Source organism: Bacillus rossius, chromosome 1 (genome assembly GCF_032445375.1).
Source record: "Bacillus rossius redtenbacheri isolate Brsri chromosome 1, Brsri_v3, whole genome shotgun sequence".
Lineage (NCBI taxonomy): Eukaryota > Metazoa > Arthropoda > Insecta > Phasmatodea > Bacillidae > Bacillus > Bacillus rossius.
In genome coordinates this window covers 78242600-78262054 of record NC_086330.1, presented here as the reverse complement: position 1 = coordinate 78262054, position 19455 = coordinate 78242600, and the positions used below count along the sequence as shown (strand labels likewise).

The following is a 19455-nucleotide window of genomic DNA, read 5'->3' as shown; positions in this document are numbered from 1 at the left end:
TTATTTGCATATTCTGAATGCCTTTGTTGTATTGTGAATTTTGTTCTGTTGATGGTCAACACTGCTGAGGTGAGTCAAACTATTACTGTTAAAACTGTGTCATTAGTAGATGAAGCTGGTCGTATGCAAGAATATTGTAAAAATAAATTGTGATTTTTAAAAACAAATACCTAATTCCATTGTTTGTTTTATGAGACTTGTCTTTACTATCATGGGGTTTAAAAGTTTATAGCCAAAGTGTTGTAGTTAATGGGATATAGCATGAAATGTAACATATTAAAGATTAACTTGTTGACCCCAGTAGCTTGACTGTAGCACATGTTTTCCTGTGGTTGTGTTAGGGAAAGTGATAGCAAGGTTGTGTGCCCTTGGCCTCGGCTGTCGTGAGTGGTATGAGGCAGTGTGGTGTGTCGACAGGGCTCTCTTAATGACAACCAGCAGGAGGCAGTGCTGGAAGTAGCCCAAGTTTGTCGCAACAGCAACGGCCATAACATCTGCCTCATACACGGACCCCCAGGTGAGGCATCGCCTTGATCTCTTTCCCTCTCTTGGATATTGGTGTTCTTACATTTCCTTGTGTTACAGGGTCCAGGGAGTGTGTGTTGCAAGGATAGGATCTCTAGTTGAATCCCAATCCTGGCGTTAACCATGTCAGTGTTATGATGTGAGGTGGTGCAGTAGTAAGGCACTGGCCTCTCGTTTAACATGTTGGCTATCCATGGTTTTCTGAAAACCCACAGTGCAAGTCCCATTATTCTTGGTTGGTGTCCTTGTGTGTTTCAGTTTCGAATGACCTTGTAGTTAAATAAAATCACTAGAAAATAAATTTTGTTACTGAATAGTTTTGATCATGCTGTAATTTTAGAAGATTTCTCTAGCCGTAAACATTAGCTATGCATGATCATTCCATGTAAAACCATATATTTATCACATGTATTTTCTTGAGTATCACATGTTCTATGGTGACTGGTAATAGTGGGAGATGAAATTTATCATATCGTATTCCAGACCCTGACAGTTCAAAATCTTCGGTCTAGATTGGACATATGTACATGTTTCCTTAACACTTGCATAATGACCCCAAATAATTATAACTTCAACTATTGGTTTTTAAATAATGTATCTCGGACAAAAATTGGCATTAACTGTTTTTATTAATATTCTTGGAACATTAACAAGTCTTCATGGCTGCCATTTACAGACTGTGCTTCAGCACATTCAAACACAGATCCATGGTGAGAAAAATAATAAAAAGAAAATTATGTTAACTTGCAGTTATGAATAAGCAATCATTAAAAAAATAATTCAGAACACATAAAAATGTATCTCCACAAACAAACAAATGTAAACATAACATCTAAGGGCGTATTCTCTATAAAGCATTTAAATCATCAGAATATCTTAAAAAGCATCAAATAATGTAAATTATGATAATAGAATGTATGACAAACTCATGAATACTTCTTAGAAGGAATAAAAATATGTTATTTAAATGATATCAGAAAATCTAACAATAGTTCCGAATATAAGGCAGCACAATAAATTGTTAACTAAACCATTTGACAAGTGAGGACAGTAACCTGGGTCTTTACAATCAAAAGCAAATGTTATATTAAATATTAAAACCTGTTTAAGATGACACTACTTAAGACGTGTTCCCGCCTTAATTATAATTTCCTGTACCATTGACCTAAACATGCTTCTTTTAATATGTTTTTGGGTTATTAGATTTTCCTGTTTAATAAGCACCAAATAAACACACAATGACACAAAAGAAGTTAATTTTCTATCAAAAATTCATACATAATAGGCACTAGCCCAAAAGTCGTAACAATTGTGCTGTTGTCAAAGACCCATAACATGAAATGGCCACTTTTTATTCCCTGAATAGTCATCTTTAATTAAAACACGATTTTCAGTAGATGCTTTCTGCAATTTCACGTACATGTTAAAGAATGCACAATTTATATCACTTTTAACTCAACACAAATAACAATGGTGTAAAATCATTAATGAGCACTGTCAAAAAACATGTATATTACTGGCATTGTATAGTTTCATGAAGCGTTCCTTACGGAAAAAATAAACACACCTCTACGACCATGGACTACAACAGTAAAAACGGGCAATCTTTTGCCACGGACATTAAAAGCATGAACGTTAAAGTTGCTGTGGAATATAAATCAGTAGTCACATTCGTTCTTGTGAATATCAAAGTATCGAAAATGCACACAGTAGTAATTACTTGCCGCATTTATCTAAGACCAAACAGATATTTGACTCAAAAACAAAACAGATGTTATTTTATGTTCCGGATTTGAAAGGAAATTTGTAGGGATGGGACGAATCCACATTTTGGTTGAATCCGAATCCTTGTTCAAATCCTCAGTGTTTGTCATCGAATCTCGAATCCCAGTCCCACACTAAACTTCACCACATGTTATTAAAAAAATTCACACATTTATTTTAAAAAATTACATAGGCCTATGTATTAAAAAAAATCACATGTGTATTTATAAAATTATAAAATAAGTGCATAGTGTATACACCTGATATAAAATAGAGACAAATAACCTCAAAAACCACACACGTAAGTTTGCATCTGTCTAATTCTCTGTTAAATTAATCATTCCTATGTTTTCAATAAAATATGTTTGTATAACAGACACCATTTAAAAAAGTTACTTTTTTTCTGCAATGTTATATTATGGAAGGTTGGAAATGATCGAGTAGTTATGCTAATTGACAAAATGCAGCGTAGTTTATCTTATGTTTGTGCTATTTCCGTTACTTTAATAATATAGTTTAGGTATACAATTTTCAATTACTACTGTATTTACTTGTGTATAACGCGCCCTCGTGTATAGTGCACACCACGATTTTTGCAACAAATTCCAAAGAAAAAAATTTATAATTTTTTTTCCCATAAATAAATTTTACTAACATTTTGTGGTACCTGTTAAGTAATTACTTATGAAACAAATGATTATTTACATTGATGTGTGGTGATCTGTCAGGAAAATACTTAAATTAAATACTCTTCCACGTGAAAGCGAAACTTTTGTGGCATACTGTACCATCTGAAACGACACGAGCAAGCTAAACTCTGCTATGTAGACGGAAGATAATGAAGCGCTGTATCGTCACAAGTGGTACTAGGAGGGAGGGAGGCAAGCAGGAACGGGACTATGACCATCAAGTAACCTTGACAGTTGACAGGACTAACCACCACTACGCCCGTCACCGTTGCTAAGCTGGCGCGGAGGACTAGATGACTCACAGGTAGCTGCTGGGACGAGGAAGCGAAGGAAGTGGGCGGGGGACTGGTGACAACATGCTCTCTCACTCTCTCTCTCTCTCTCTCTTTCTCTCTCTCTTTCTCTCTCTCTTTCTCTCTCTCGCTGGAGGCGACAAGTGGCAAAGTGGCATTTCTCCACCCGGCACTGTTACTAGATGCTGCGCTGGCTTTCTGTAGAGGGGGAGGTCTAATAATGGAACAGTAATCCGCTCTTTTGTGTATTTAAAATGCGAGTTTTCACCATTATTTTCATGCATAATACATTTAAGATTAAAGGGGAACGCTAAGGAAAGTGCTTTTTAATTATCATGTTTATGTCACTATACGTTTGGTTCATGGCCGTATGGTGTACAATAGCACGTGGCACAAAAGAAAAAGTAAGTTGTTTACAATGGCGAACGAAGTTGTGGTGACCATACACTCATGCAGTAACGCTTAATAATTAAACTTCACGCTATTCATTTTGAGAATTTATTGTTTTCTCTAAATTTTCCAATGGTTTGCCACGAAATACAGCACTAATTCTACGTAAACAGTGGGAAATGCTTTTGCACAAGGCGGAAAAAGAATGCATTATTAGTATAGGGAAATTGACAGTGCATGTAAAAAAATACGTTAATCGCGGGAATTCGTATATCGCGGGTACGTAAGAATGAGGTTCTACTGTATTTAGTTATTGAAGTGAAACTTCGTTGTTGAGGGGGGCTACAGTTTTTCAGCATTACGAAAATTCAGATTGCATGAGAGGAATGGTGAGGTACATGGTGGGGAAACTGGTAGCGGAGGAGAGTGCATCAGCGACGATACCACTCCAATGCACACATTAGCGGTCGATGGGGAAGACGGCAAGGAGATGGGGGATAGGTGTGTTGCGTAGCATGCTATATGCTAGTTGTAACGGCTGGAAGGGTAGACTGCAGGGGAGAGGTAGGAATGACACAGCATTGATGCTACGGAATTCTTGTAACGCTGCTTTTGTTTGTCTACTACTCAGTTTCTGTAATGGCTAAAGATTGATGTGACCATATTGCTTTTATTTAATTCAAAGTATTTACAATTTATTCATTCGTGTGGAAAAGAGTTATTGATTTGTGCAATTATCTTTGTAAGTATAATTTATTTGTATGTGAATAGTGTGATTGAAAATGTAAATAATTTATCTCTATCTATACCTAATAAGCAAGAAGTTTCACTTCTTTCTTGTGTAGACTCCATACACACACTTTTTTTTATAATGTTTGTGGAAGTGTGGACTATAAGCATGTTGAAGTTTATACTTTATTTACATAGGCCAGCATTTCACAAATAACCTAGTGTCATATATATGAAGTATGAAAAAAGATAATATTTTTTTATATATGGCAACAACATTTCTTACTTCTATTATGAAATTTTAAGAATTTGTAATATAATAAATAGTTACATGAATTTGTTTAATGGTGAAATTTTTTTTCTGTTGAGTCATAATCAGGGATAGATTTTAAGGATTTAACTGGACTGTCCAACGGACAGGTATAATTTGACACTTACCTGTCCGTAACTAATTCCACCTGTCCAGCTTACGTTAAAAAAAATACTGGTTATAAACTTGATATATGCTTAAGAACATCACTGTACTCAAAACAAGTCAGTTTTACATTATTTTAATTTTAATAATGGAGTTTTAAATATTGATTTAAGTGTTTTGCACTAAATCACTGGTTTAATGTGTCTGAACTACTATCAGATGAACTGTCATCAGATGCATCTTCCTCGTCTTGCTGCAGCCTAGCTACGCACTTTCTGTATGGGGGCTGAAGTGGTCTGCGCTTTCTCTTACCACGATTAAACCAAAGTTCAATAGCCGGGGTAGGATCAAAATCACAGACACTACTTGATTTCATCTGGATATGCACCAGTGATGATAATGTATCATCAAGTTTGTTGAAAGAATATTCCGCATGCGGAACTCTAACGAAGAACGTTTTTTTGTTTGTTTTTAAGATTTACGTTTTCTTTTTTGAGTTTTTTCATGACTTCCAAATTTAAAACTGACTTTCTTTCGGCAAGAAACAAATTTTCTTTAAGAATTTGGATTTACTTCCTAAGCATTTCAACCGAGTCATTGTTAGAACAAGACTTTGAATGCTTTAACTGACTACAAGAACAGGTTTATTCCTCACTTACATTTTCATTTGAATCTACGATTAATTTACATAACATTTTTTTTTTCCCCTGCATTTAACTCGGTCTTCTCGGCGCACACGACTTTCAGGGGCGTAGCCAAGGGGGGGTTTTAGGGGTTCAACCCCCCCCCCCCCCCTTAGCACCAAATCTTTGATTAATTTCTTATTCATCACTCAAACAAATTTCACATTAAAATTAATAAAATTTTTATTATTACAATATTTAAATTTAAGTACCGAAAACTACTAAAATAGCACTATTTTATACCTTAAAATCCAATTTTCCCGGGGGAGGACCCCCGGACCCCCCGCTTTAATACGGGGGGGGGGGGGGGGGGCGCCATGCTTCTTAACACCCCCCATACACAAATCCTGGCTACGCCACTGACGACTTTCCAATGTTTCTACATGTGTTGTAATTCAAAGTTTTAATGAAGGTACAGCATTTGGTTTAAGACGTCTTTTAGCGCATGCATTTAACAACTCAGCTTTCAAGTCGCGCTCGTAATCATCATCTGTAAAGTGATCTGAACATATATTATGTAAGTTGTTTTTGGATTCCACTCACCATCACGTCGGCATTTCTGAACCCACACTTTCAACAGATGATCATCACATGGGAATCGATGATATTTTATATGATTTGTTTCAGGTAAAGATTTTGTTTTCACAAACTATTTGTACACACAGCCACTGTACACCGCGTACCTGGCATTTTATGTTTAAATACAACTTGTTAACAGCGTTTAGTCTAACAAAACAAATTCACTTTAAATTCGTGTTCTTAACGTTTTGCCTGCTAGTTATAATTAACGAAGCACCCGTGCACTTATGATATAAGCAACACCAACATTTTATAACACACGCACTCTCAATTAAACTCCTAACAACAATAACTCCCCCTGCATTACGCTGTATATTGACACGTTATTATGAGCAGATGTGCTTGTAAACTAAGTAACTGATAGGAGCGGACGGGCTGGCAAGCCGAGCCGGGGCTGCAAGTGACGCGATGCGCAGAACGATGCGCAAGCGATCGAGGCAACCTCTCTCTAATAACCTTGAATTCAACCAGCCTGGAGTTTTACGACCCGGCACGGTCCCGTTACGTTTTGAAAACAGTACTACATATTTAACAGATAACAGATCTACATATTTTTTGTTGTATGGTTTTATAACTGGAAAATATTTACAGTACAACTGTGGCTATACATTTAAGTTAATATGTGCAGCATGTAATGGCTTTTTTCTTTGCCTACCTACCACAACTCCCCTTACCCGGAATTTTCCCATAACCGGAATAGACCTCCCCCCAATGATTCCGGTTGAGGGGTGCTCTACTGTATTGTAAATTTAATAATAAATACGTACACTGTTAATTCCACACACACGTTCTGCCATCTGTAAGCCTGGTGTGACAATATCCGTAAGTTTGTCATCTTAAACCCTTGCAGCTGTCCTGTGTTCTCTAGTGCACGTGGTAGAGGGTGGGAGATGCTTGATGGGTGTGTGACGGCAATTACTGCACGGCAGGCACGGGCAAGTCTCACGTGATAGTGAACCTGGTGGTCCAGCTACTGTACGGGAGCGCACGCAAGATGGAGCAGAAGACGCGCATCTTACTGTGCGCACAGTCTAACGCCGCAGTGGATGAGCTGGTGCGACGTCTCTTAGTCGTCCGCCGCTCGCTGGACGAGCGTGAGTGTTATCTGCAATGTTTGCATTTATCAACTCCATTAGTTTGTGTTTGGTAGTAGTAGCTGAATAGCTGAACATAATTTGGTTTTTAATTTGTGAATACTTTTTATTTCAAACAAACACATTTAAGAATTTACTGTTGTGTTATGTAAGGTTATAAGGAAATCTAGTTTTGTTTCAATGATACAATAAACTTTAATGTCTTCTGAAATTAAGCTCATGATTGTCTTGCAAACGGTGAACTTAATAATCTTCTTACCAGACAACTATTGATGTGTGTGTTCTGTATTAAAAATAACATTATTGTTTTGTTACAAATCAGTTATGGGTTATTCATAAATTCTGTGGAAGAAGTGTGGTAAATTGCATTCATACTAGTAAAAAAATATGCTGCTGCCATAGTTCTGTTGTTTTAGCTCTAGTGGCTTGTGTTATTTTTATAATACTATAATGGGCTCTGAAACACTGGCTTTCTGAATAGAGCAATATATTATGAGTTTTAATTTAATTGTTAAAATAGTATACAATTTCTGGGCATGCTGAGAGGGGAAGGCAGTGTTTCCTCAATTAATTTAGAATGCCATATACATTAGGTAAGCTGTTTGTAGTGATGTGTGGGTTCTACTTCTTTCCCAGTTCTCGGTTCTGTTTCAGTTCTTAAAATCGGTTCCTGGTTTTCGGTTCTCAGTTTTCGGTTGACCTCCACACAATTTCAAGTCACACCAAAGATACAGTATGCCCTAACAAATGGTGTGTTAGTTTGACACGACTCATCAGCACTCCATTTAACAATAACTAGACCCTAAACAAGCCATCTAACCCTAAGTTGTTTCTCGTGTCACTAAATGCAATTATTAATTTTAAAAAAATAAATCCGACCCATACCCTACTTACATCAAAATATTTTCAGGGAAACTAATGTAATACTTTTTAAATATTTATTGAATAAAAGTGAGTAGATATTTATATCCATGAAATAATGAAAGGATCCATTGTCTTGCAAATCCTAACCCTTCAGAATGTTGAAATTATTATTGTCATTGGGTTGTTTTGCTTGCAAATCTCTGGCTGGGAAAAATTTGGTAAACTGGGGTGGAAGTGCTGAGGCTGTCAGTATTGTCAGAAGGGCATATGAAGGAAAAAACATCCTATTGGAGTAAGGGGTGGGAGTAACAAAAAAACTTGGCCAGTCTGTGCTGGAGGAGTGAGAGAGCCCAGTGATGTAAAGTACTAGTCTTGTAGCCTTGATGGCTTTTAAAGGGAGGGCAAGTGGACAGAACAAAGGAAGTGTTTGTTTTGAATGCTGAATCAGCATGGGGCCTGCAAGATACTTGGTTTTCTTTTTCCTTCCTGCTTGAAGGCTGATCTGCCTTACACCAATGAGGGGAGTTCTTTTAGATACACTTTAAAAATGTCTTGTTGACTATTGACAGGTTTAATAACAATAAAATACAGTGACCAAGTAAAATATATAATTTTTCAAATGCGAGTTCTCTGAAACCGAGATAAATATATCATCTCTGCATCCCACTGCGACTACAGTGCTACGGTAATAATCTGCCATCCAGTACCATAATTTAGGGTACAACATACGATAATTAGTCACACTGAATCCCTCTAGTGTACAATATCATTTGATGATGCAATGTATTATATATATGGTTCAGCATACCATTATTATTGTGCATTCGCAGCTATTTATTTTATGATTAAAGAAAAAATTAAATAATTAAATATTCGTAGATATTCGTGTGAATAGATACAAAAATTTGGGATAAAAATAACTCACAAATAAGTTTGTGAGTGAATACAAAGTCAAAATACCTTTTAAATCATATTTAACTTTCATTAAAAAAAACATTTCGTACTGCTTAATAGTGTTAATTGACTTTTTGCAAATTCATGAGTTGCAATATTTCCGGGTCTCTATTTATAACCCGTCATTGGTCGCATTGTAAAATGTTACACCAGTGGTCGCGCATGAGCATTTTGCTCATAGACTTAATTTTACGATTAGAGTCGTGCTTAACCACTTTTAAAAGGCCAAATATTTTACTTATTGCAAATGAAACAACTTTGCTTTTTTAAATAATATTTAATATTATTATCACATAATTTTTTTTTTTTTTTTTTTTTTTTTTTACATAAATCATCATCAGAATAAACTATTTGGCTGTATACTGAAATTCCTTCGTCCGGCCTATGAATACATCAACAATAAATGCAATAGTTTTGGAAGCAAAACAGAAAATCACACATTATTTACTACTTGATCATTTTATAGCAAAAAAAAAAAAATATTAAATCTACTGAGTCTTTTGAGGGCACACTAATTTATGTTATACATTTGAGACTATGACTAATAGAACACACATTATGCAATAGAGAATTTCTATTTCAAAATTAACTGCTTTCATGGAAATTCACTTTTTATAACACATAACTAACTCTATTAGGATTTTTCAACATTTTGGTCAAAATTTTTATCAATGGCGGCTGCTTGGTTTTCAGGTGGTAAACTATACGGCAACCATGGTGGAACTTCTGTAAATACAAAGCACAGAATAGTATATCACATTACTGAAAATTCTAGTAAAAAATAAAATAGATTCATAAAACTATGGAAAGACTATAATTACATATCTTCCTCTGGGATTCCTAAGAGTTTTTCCAAAATTATAAAATCTTGTCTAACTTCTATGCAAATTCAGCTTTTCAGCATACGTATTCAAAAGTAATTACTTATTTTGATGCAAAAATCAACAATTTTGTAACAAAATGATAAGGTTTACTATAATTGATGTTTTATGTAATTATTTTTTTTTTTGTATTTTCAATCAAAATATTGATAATTATAACATAACTTACCTGTTCTGGAACATTCAGCGATTTGTTGAAGAGCCAAAGCCACAATGTTCTTCTCCCGATTCATTTCAATAAGTAATACCAAGAATCATTAGATTTAGTCTCACGAGAATATATTCCAAGACTAAACACAGCACTTTGCAAACCGAACTGTCGTCACAATTGTAGCAACGCGACTGGTCGCACTGTGAGCAAACTGCTCATGCGGCGTGCATGCCTGTAAACTATATCTTATATCAAGATCAAGTATTAGTTACATTCTGTCAGCCACCTAGTGACTTAAAAAGGAAGGTTCAAAACTCAGCTAGAAAAAAGGACACCTCCCCACAGCAATAAAAACAATAACAGTAAAACATTATTTCTGAGGGTGAGCAAAATGCTCATAGCGCGACCAATGACGAGATAAGTGTTGTAAAGCTGCAAACATCATAGGCACCTAATACCTACAGTTATTAATATTAGACATAGTTTATTTTTTTGATAATTTTTGAAAGTATATTGAGCCTGTGTTATTTTTCTATAGGTCTACTTTTAGTTGAAATGATCATCCCTGTCTGCTAGTGAAAAGAGGGACAAAAAAGGTTTGGGATCTTGGCACAAAGAACTCTGTTTACATTGTGACACTTCCTGCCAGAATTATCTTTCCATCTGGGCGGGTTAGGGCCTGTGTTCCAGTTCCAGTGGGGTGGTTAACACATAGTTAAAGACCACACAGGGGCGGAAGAAAGTAAGAGTAGGAGGGGGGTTAGATAGGTAGTAATTGGCCGGAAGGGCCTGAAGATGGAATGTACATCATAGGTGCATAGGATAGTAACATAGGGGCCTTAATTTTTTTGCCAAGGTGTCTTAGATAAGGTCTACAGGTCACAATTAAAAGCTTTATACGGAACCAATTAGTTTCTACTTTAGCAACAGAGCGTGTACAGCACCATTGCAGAGCAGGTTGGGCTTCAAGAGGTTTCTCAGGGGGAAAAAAAGGGGTTAACTTAGTACATACTTAGATTGACAAACAGGTGTCGTGGTGCAGCAGAAAGGCAGGAGAGACCCCAATCCAAGAGGCACTTCAGAAAAAGGCGGGTGGGTTCTTTCTTGCCAAGGGCAGTTAGAGGTAAAGCCAAAAGAGTGCATGGGAAGGAAGGGAGGCATAAAAAGCTGTTGTAGGTCTACGTCAGCATTGTGCGTGGCATGGAGTCGTGACAAAATGTAACGCCTGTGTCTTACCAGACTGGCCATGGTATGCCGGCGGAAGTCACAGAAGGGTGTCTGATGGTGCAGCGCCATCAGATGTGCACTTGAGACTTTACGCGAAGGCAGGTAGAGTTAATTTAAAGTGCAGCTAACTTGGTGTGGGATCAGGGACTTAGTGAGACATTGCCGCACAGTGCTGAAAAATTAGTGACGGTCAAGTCGCCTACAGAAAGTTAAAGCTGAAAGGACCATACTAAATGCAATAATTAAAACAGTTTTAAATTATGTCCCTTGAAAAGAATAACTTGATTCTCTATACGTACAATGTACTCAATAAAAAAACAAAAATTATTAATTTCACCAAAACAATAACTAGTGTGTGTCACATACACACCTGCTAAATGGCGCAGCTTATGGTCTAGTCAAGAAAAAGGTTCTATTATATAAATTAAACAAATAAATTGTAATTTGGAAAATTAAATGTTATAGAAAATATGGTCACACACTATTGTTGAGGAAGAACTGAAGAACGTTGACCTCAGATGTTGGGTATCGTGTAGATTAACAGAATGGGCATGATTAAGGAAGCCGAAAAGCACGTAGGAAGAAACAGAACTCAGGCTTTGAGATCTCGGTCAAAAATGGGAAATGTATACACCGCTGCATGTGAAAAATCTGGAAATAGTACCCTTGTAGATTAGTCTTTCCAGAAAAAAAACGAGAGAAAGACAAAGTAACCCAACCCGCATTTTCTGGAACTGGATTCGATGGCAATGAATATAAATGCTTGTTCAAAGAAGTGAAGCAAGACCTCTGTATCACAATCACACTTGTTAGCTTACCATAGGATCAGGTTGTCCATCCTCTGAAGGGTGATAGTCCAACAGGCTGGAATGGTAATTCCTATGAGAGGAAATTCTCATAGCTAGGGTGAGCAAGAAACCAATGAGATCAACACCTCATTGAAAAGTGACCAAAGAATAAAAATTTCACTAGATTTAGCAACTTCATCTGGAACAACTCTGACTTTTGCAAAATAGGTATAAATATAATTTATTATTTACATGTTTGTTAAAAAAATAGTATAAAATTTATCACCCAAATTTAAATACTTTGAAGGAGAAAAAATGCAGTAAATCATACTATAAATCTAGAGGGAAAAATATCTTTATGTGAGCAATTGGATCTTCCATGGCAGATATTACATTTAATACTGCCTGAGAGGAGATTTGAAAAGAATTCATCCAAAGATGAGTAGTGGGAATGGAACACAACTGAAACTCGGAAGAGGTCATTAGGTGTTCGCCCTGAGGACTGAACATGTTTTTGCATTGAGGGGTTTAGTGCTGCACAGAGGCTAAGCATGACCAAAGATCTACTTTAGAACACACAAAAAATATCTAGTGCCATCTGGAAGTCACAAGACTCCAGACAATGTGAAATAACGTCATCATAATGATGAAAAATTATTCACTAATTTTGGGGGATAGTGTGAAAGAAAACTGAATAATGTTAATATTTTATGTATCTAGGTGTACATGGTACAGTGTACAAGTTTTATGTATGTAATTGTACATAAGGTGATGAAAATTAATGTTGACTGTAAAATTTTAATCTGTTTTAGGATATTTTTGAAAAGAATTTTAAAAGATTGAAGATTTTCAATTATTAAAATTTGTTAATAATGCCAGTTTTATTAAAAACTATATTTATAAGGATATGAAAATAAAAATATTGTAATACCCCAAGTGTCTTAAAGAATTATTAAATAAGTAGGTAAAAATATTTGGAAACTCTTAACACTGTGGCCCTCAATTAATAGCTATCAAAGTCAACATCAGAGGCGAAACTAGGCGTAAACAAAGAACATTTAGTGACTCCCTACAAACACTTGGGAGAAAAAGGATCGTTATTATAGATTAATTAAATAAAAACAACAGTTACGTCTATAGACTTCCTTATTTTATTAATCATTGTTCTTTCTGTTTTTATGGATTAAATTTTCCTTTGTATCATCTGTTTTTCATTGATAAGTGATCTTACATAAACTCCTTACAATTACACTTATTATATTATATTCTTTAACTTTATTTACAAGAGGGCCGGCCCTAAATGTTTAACGAAAATTAAAATATTTAAAGAAATGAATGAAATTAACATCGCTAACTTTAAAGGTTGTACATATAGTCCTTGCAAAACATCATATGAATTTCCTCTCCTCGAACTGCTTTAACTGTCCGCTGTCTTAACTGGGTTAGACTATTTTTGAGTTCGTAAAGAAAATGATTGAATGAAGCGGGTATCACCCTGGGCTGTAGGTTGACGGTGATCGAGGTAGTAGGACCAAAGATGGTGGCTTCTGCTCAGGATCCGACTCTAGAGGTTCTGGCAGAGGATTTTGGTTGCTCCAAACTTGGAACCCTGTCTGAAACAGAAGTCCAAATTCCGAAGAATCAGACCTGTTTCCAGACAGTATACTTAAATGGCGCAAAAGGCCAATAGAGGAAAATTAAAGGAGTGATGACATCAAGACTTAACAGAACAGGGTGTTGGTCCTGGCACTCAGGAGAGGGCGTCTCGTTTCGGAAAACCCGAACCACGATGCGCGGTAGACGCGTAAGTCTCCATAATTTAAGGGAAAAAAAAAAAAAAAAAAACATTATAAAAAAATACTAAGTTTCTCTACTTTTTACTAATCTAATGACTGGTTAATCTAAATTTTTAGATAGGGACTTCATCCCTATAGTCTGAGAAGACTACATAATACAAGAAGCGATGCCGATAATTCGCCGAAGAGCACAGCTACGAAGAGGTACCAGTCAGCCAGGAGGCGCGCACCAAAGTCCCTTCAGCACGGGATATCGTCAGTATATCATAAGCGCAGGATCTCTAGAGAATGGGAGGGGGGTTAGGCTCTGAGCCGAAAATTACCGAGCCCACCCGAAGGTGTCCGGCATAAAATATATTAGATCTTACTGGAGTGACTGCGCGACTGAGGCGCTATCTATTGGTGGCGAGAAGAAGTACTAAGAAATCGACTTGTGGCCGACGAGTGTGTCACTGCTAGGGGCTTATGGAGCAACCAGTGTTGCCACCTAGCGGCCCGAGATATAAGGGGGAGAAAGGTTGTCGTTACCTCCGCGCGAACGCGCTATCGCCGGCGCTGCCGACGCCCACAAGTGGCGTTAGTGACCATAGCCGTCGCTAGATGTCGTTAAAGACCAGAATCGTATCTGCGGCTGTGAAGCCTGAGATGGCCTTGAATTCGGTTACTGTCCCCAGGAGTTCACAAGCGGTCATCGCTCCTGGCTTCAATTCTGAGAAGAAAGGGTGCGGGAACAGGGGGGGAATGGCTTCAAAAAACTCATGGTCTGTGGGACGCAAGGCCCACGGGATCCTCCTGTCGTGTCTTGCTGCTAGTGAACCTTATACCGATTCGTGACAGAGTTAGCAGGGCTCAGCACTGCTCCACGAAGCTGCTGTATGAAAATTTAGTCATGCGGAGAAATTAAGTTACCGGCTTCCGACGTGCCTATAGGCGGGAGAAATATTAGCCAGACTGCTAACCTAGCATTAGGCTGGCAAAAATAATCAGCTCGCTTCTGAGAACAGAGGCTGAGGGCCTGGTAGTAAAGATATAAGAGGAGTAAAAAAAATAATTTCCAAAATTATTTAAGATAACAAAATTTTAAATAAAACGTGCCTAAATACCTAATCCATGGCACAATATTTTTTGTCTAAAATTACTGATCATGTTAAATGTTGCATATACAAACATGATGCTTTATTATTAACATGTTAATAAATCATCAAAGTAATATAAATTGTAAATGTTGAAAGTGTTTGTCTTTTTTTTTTTTTTTTTTTTTTTTAAATATTAAACACATGTATTATCAGAGCAGCTTTGCTGTGAAAACATAGAACCAACAAAAGAGGAAAAGGAAAATTGAAACTTTGTCAACATTAATGAGTGCGGGCAGGCAGAGAAAATGTGAAGCGCAGCTAACTCAGCGTGGGATAAGGGACTGAGTGGCATATTGCCTCCCAGTGCTAAAAAACTAGTGGTATTGAGCTACCGGCAGAAAGTTAAAGTTGAAAGGACCACACCGAATGCAATAATCAAACAGTTCAAATTATAAACACCTGAAAAGCATTACCAGATTCTCTTTACAAAGTACTTCATAAAAAAAAACTTTTAATCATGCCAATTAAATAAACTTATTAGTGGCATAGCTCAATTAGTCTCATACAAAGGAAATGAGCTCCCAGCAGGTCGGAGAAAGATTGTCACATTCTGTACGTAGATGAAAGCAGGGGCCGTCCTCCCTCTCATCATCTCTCGTGCCCCGGCAGGAGTGGTTGGTATGTGCGGGCTGGTTGCAGGCAACAAGATGAAGCTGGTGAGGTTTGGGCAGCTGGAGACGATGCACCCTGAGGTACAGCAGTACTCTGTCCAGAACATTGCGCGCCACAACCTTGACATGGCACGGCAGGGCAGCACCAACACCGCAGTGAGTCCTGATTGTTTCAGCCTTTCTTGGTAGTCTTGCTTGCTAATGCATCCTGCTCACGTTTTGACGAGATTGAATTACAATCCGATAAGACTTAGATTGAGCATTGATTCATTTACCCAAGTAAGTTTGAAAATTAGAGGTACCATATTTACCAGCGTATGAGTCGCACATTTTATGCCGATTTTTTGTTTAGTAACATGTAGTGCTATTCGTATGTGAGTTTTCATTTTGGGCAAAAAAAACCTAACAGTACACTGCATGGTTGTATATGTGCTTAAATAAATGGCCTGTGTTGTTTTTTAATAAATATGTTACAGGTAAGTATAAATTGTAATTAAAATATCTCAGCCATTGCACTGCATGTGCTGCCTGTCGAACGGTCACCTGGCCGCCGATGGTAAGTGACATGGCTGTCTGCCGCCTGCCGCCGTGCTGGCGTTCGGCAAGAGGGTAAAATTTAAAAATAAATCATTCAAAGTGTTTGATAAGGAGTTGGGGGGGGGGCACATGTATTTTGTTTGAGTGCTGTGGCCATGCAGGAGTGTTCATGGTTCTCCCTCCCTCTCTGATCGTAAATGTCTGTGAAATGGCACCGTACAATCATCACGTGTCTATCTCGACAAGTTTTTGTGGGTTACTGAGTCAAAACATTGTTTTTGTGGGAGATTTCCCATGCCTCAATCTGCAAAATTCTATGATAAAACTGCTGTAAAGGGAGTGCTTTTTTTTTTTTGAAGGAAATGACAAAAAAAAATTGACAAGAAATAGTAGCGTGAGGTTGTGTCATATCTCGCTTTGGGAAGGGGACAGGTAAAAAAAAATATATATATAAAATAGATGGGAAGGGAAAAACAAGTAAAAAATAGTATTCTTTTTCTTTGTATTGATGTAGATGGAAGAGATGAAGGACCAAGGGTCAACATGAGTGCCGTGGCAATAAACTGAGACATGGACCATAAAGACTTCACTTTTATTATATTGGAGACAGATATATGTTATGATCCATATTCGAGGGCGACCCTTACGGTGAAAATGTTAGATTTTTTTGGCCCAAAATTATAAATGCAGCCCATACGTAGGTGCGATCCTGCGTGTAAATACAATGTTGCATTCTTAAGAATTAACTATTTATTAAACCCTCAGTCACTTGAACTAATGGAAGCATTGGAGGGAAAATGAAATTGACTTTAGTAAGTTGTATTTCTGATGTTTTAAAGATTTTATCTTCCAACCTTTTTCACAAAAGTTTAAATGAGACATGAATAAGGGAATGTGAGATTTCAGTGAGTAGCTGTGATGGTGTGCTGCGATAGTGTGTTGTATTCCAAATCCCAGGGCCTCCAGATGTTACATTTTCAAAGTAACAAAATGTGTTATGTAGAGTAGTGTTAGTATGTACTTTGAACATACGCATACCTGCTGACTTGGGCCGACTGCCAATTTACAGGTATTAGGTACTAAAGGTAAGTAAAAATATTACTGACTTTTTTTAACATCAGAGTACTGATTTTTATGAATTTTTTACATAATACTGTTAATAATTAATAATCAATACTACCAGACACTTCCCGTCTGCGGTAATTACCGCTACACGCTTTAAAGATCGCAAAAAATCCATCATCTTACTTACAGTCTGAGTTTTAATTTTTATATATGATACTCAGGAAATTATTTTAATACTTTTTGTAAGCAGCCAGACCAATCGTAGGGGCCAAACATCCCCCAGACACAATTAGGAGTATGAGCGATTTATCTGTGCGCATAGCTCTTTCCCTCTTATAATCACGGTCTACTCTGTTTGTGTGTGGATGTGTGTCTTTGGCATAAAGTATTCTGTCTAGTCTTTTCAACACAGCTGTCATTTTGGTTCAAATTCATGTGATTAAAATAAAAATATTTGCAATATTTTAAAAATATCATGGCAGAGTTTGTTTTTTGTAATAATTCTGATGTGCATTTAATATTGTTTATGGAAACAACGTAAAAAAAGTGTCAAACAGTTTTAAAACATTGGAAGGAACATAACCTCCATTCCAAAGATGCTGTTTTGCCGGTTTAATTTTTTTGAAAGTGGTTATAATAGACAGAGTTATAAGTCATTTACAGGGTTGATTAAAAAATAATATTTCCCAAAACCTAAAATTATAGCAAAATGTACTCCAAAAGAAAAATTGTCAAATGTTATGGCATGTTCATCAAAATCCGAGTTAGATACACAACATATTAAGCCACCATTATCTATTTCACAACCTTTTAATCCAACAACTACTCTTATACCTGACCCAATTACAATACCTGAGCCAACTTTTATACCTGAGTTAGTCGAACCGGTTCCATTAAATTCACAAGAAAATAGTGTACAACTAGAGATTATTGATTCACCCTCTGAAATTAATATTTCGGTTGAAAGTAATGTAAGCACCCATCCAAACAAGGTTACTTGTACATTCTGTGACCAAAATACAAAAAAAATATTGATAAAAAAGATAGCCTCTATTTTCATCCAGCAAAAAAGACTTTCTATCCAAAGTAGAACAAGAAAATCAAAATCAAAAGGAGTTGCTTATAAAATATCAAATTATTCACACTAAAAAATTTATTATCATAACATTTGTCAATTAAACTTTTCTTATAAAGCATCATCAAATAAAAAAACAATAAAAGTCGTTGGCATGATGATAATCAGCATCATCAAACTGCTTTTGAAGAAGTATGTGCTTTTATTTAAGAAAATGTAATCAAAAGAGGACAGTGTTATTTTTTGACTTATCTTCATAGATATTACATGGAATTATTAGAAGAAACTGAATAAAAATATTCTGGGGAAATTAAAGAGAATTTTACACCACAAGTAATGTCTGTGGGCCCTGGGATCTTATAATATTGTGAATAGGAGAGGCCAAAGTTACTCGGGGGTAGGGGTATGTACTGGGGATATTACAGAAAGTTGTGTTAAGACCATTAGTCCAGAGGTTTTCAAATGACGAAATGAAGGGAACACATGTGTGAGAAGTTTATGTGTATCTTTGGTGTTATAAACAAGTATAAAGTCCATCGTTATAAGTGAAACTAAAAAGTTCATGTTAATTCATGACAGCTTCACTTTTCTGAGGTTAATATTTTGCAGACAGTGGCCCTAGTTATTCAGGTGGTTTGAAAAGAAGAATATTTTGAAATGTTGTGTATCTACATCTAACAAACTTTTTGCTGAATACCAGAAAAAACTGAAATAATTTAATACAACATACAACAAACATTTTTATTCTCTTTTCAGATGAAGATCTTTTAATTATAGCAAAGAATTCGTTATGTCCTTACATACAATTCTTTTTAATATTATTAGTTTGAGGTATATCTAACTGTTAAATATTTATGAAAATATAAAATAAAACTTAATGATTTATAATAATTCAAATTTAAATATTTACAAAAATATACTAAAGCTGGCCCAATAACCGAATACTGATAGTTAATTGGTCTATATGTATTGTGTTATTAACAATCTTACCGATTGTCGTGATCAAATTTGTGCTTGCCAATGTTTCACTCTTATCAGCCACCTTATTTACCCACAGAAGTGTCGCATCTATAGTTTTGGGGCATAAAAATCTAACATTTTCACCTTTAGGGTCGCACCATATGTCTTCACTAGAGTTCTGTAGATACAAATGAAGTCTTTCTATGTTCTGCATCACCACTTTATGGCGCGTAAGAATTACGGCACCTG

The 19455-nt window shown here is 36.4% G+C and overlaps 1 protein-coding gene across 10 annotated transcripts in view; it reads left to right on the top strand.

Annotated features, from left to right (window-relative positions):
* LOC134538168 (uncharacterized) overlaps positions 1–19455 on the top strand; it is a 129353-nt gene that overhangs the window by 29362 nt on the left and 80536 nt on the right. For all 10 annotated transcript variants that reach the window (XM_063379273.1, XM_063379232.1, XM_063379300.1 and 7 more), the window contains 3 exons: positions 418–517; positions 6997–7161; positions 15598–15725. In XM_063379273.1, the coding sequence (XP_063235343.1) occupies positions 418–517; positions 6997–7161; positions 15598–15725 (393 nt within the window). The remainder of the gene's footprint in view (positions 1–417; positions 518–6996; positions 7162–15597; positions 15726–19455) is intronic.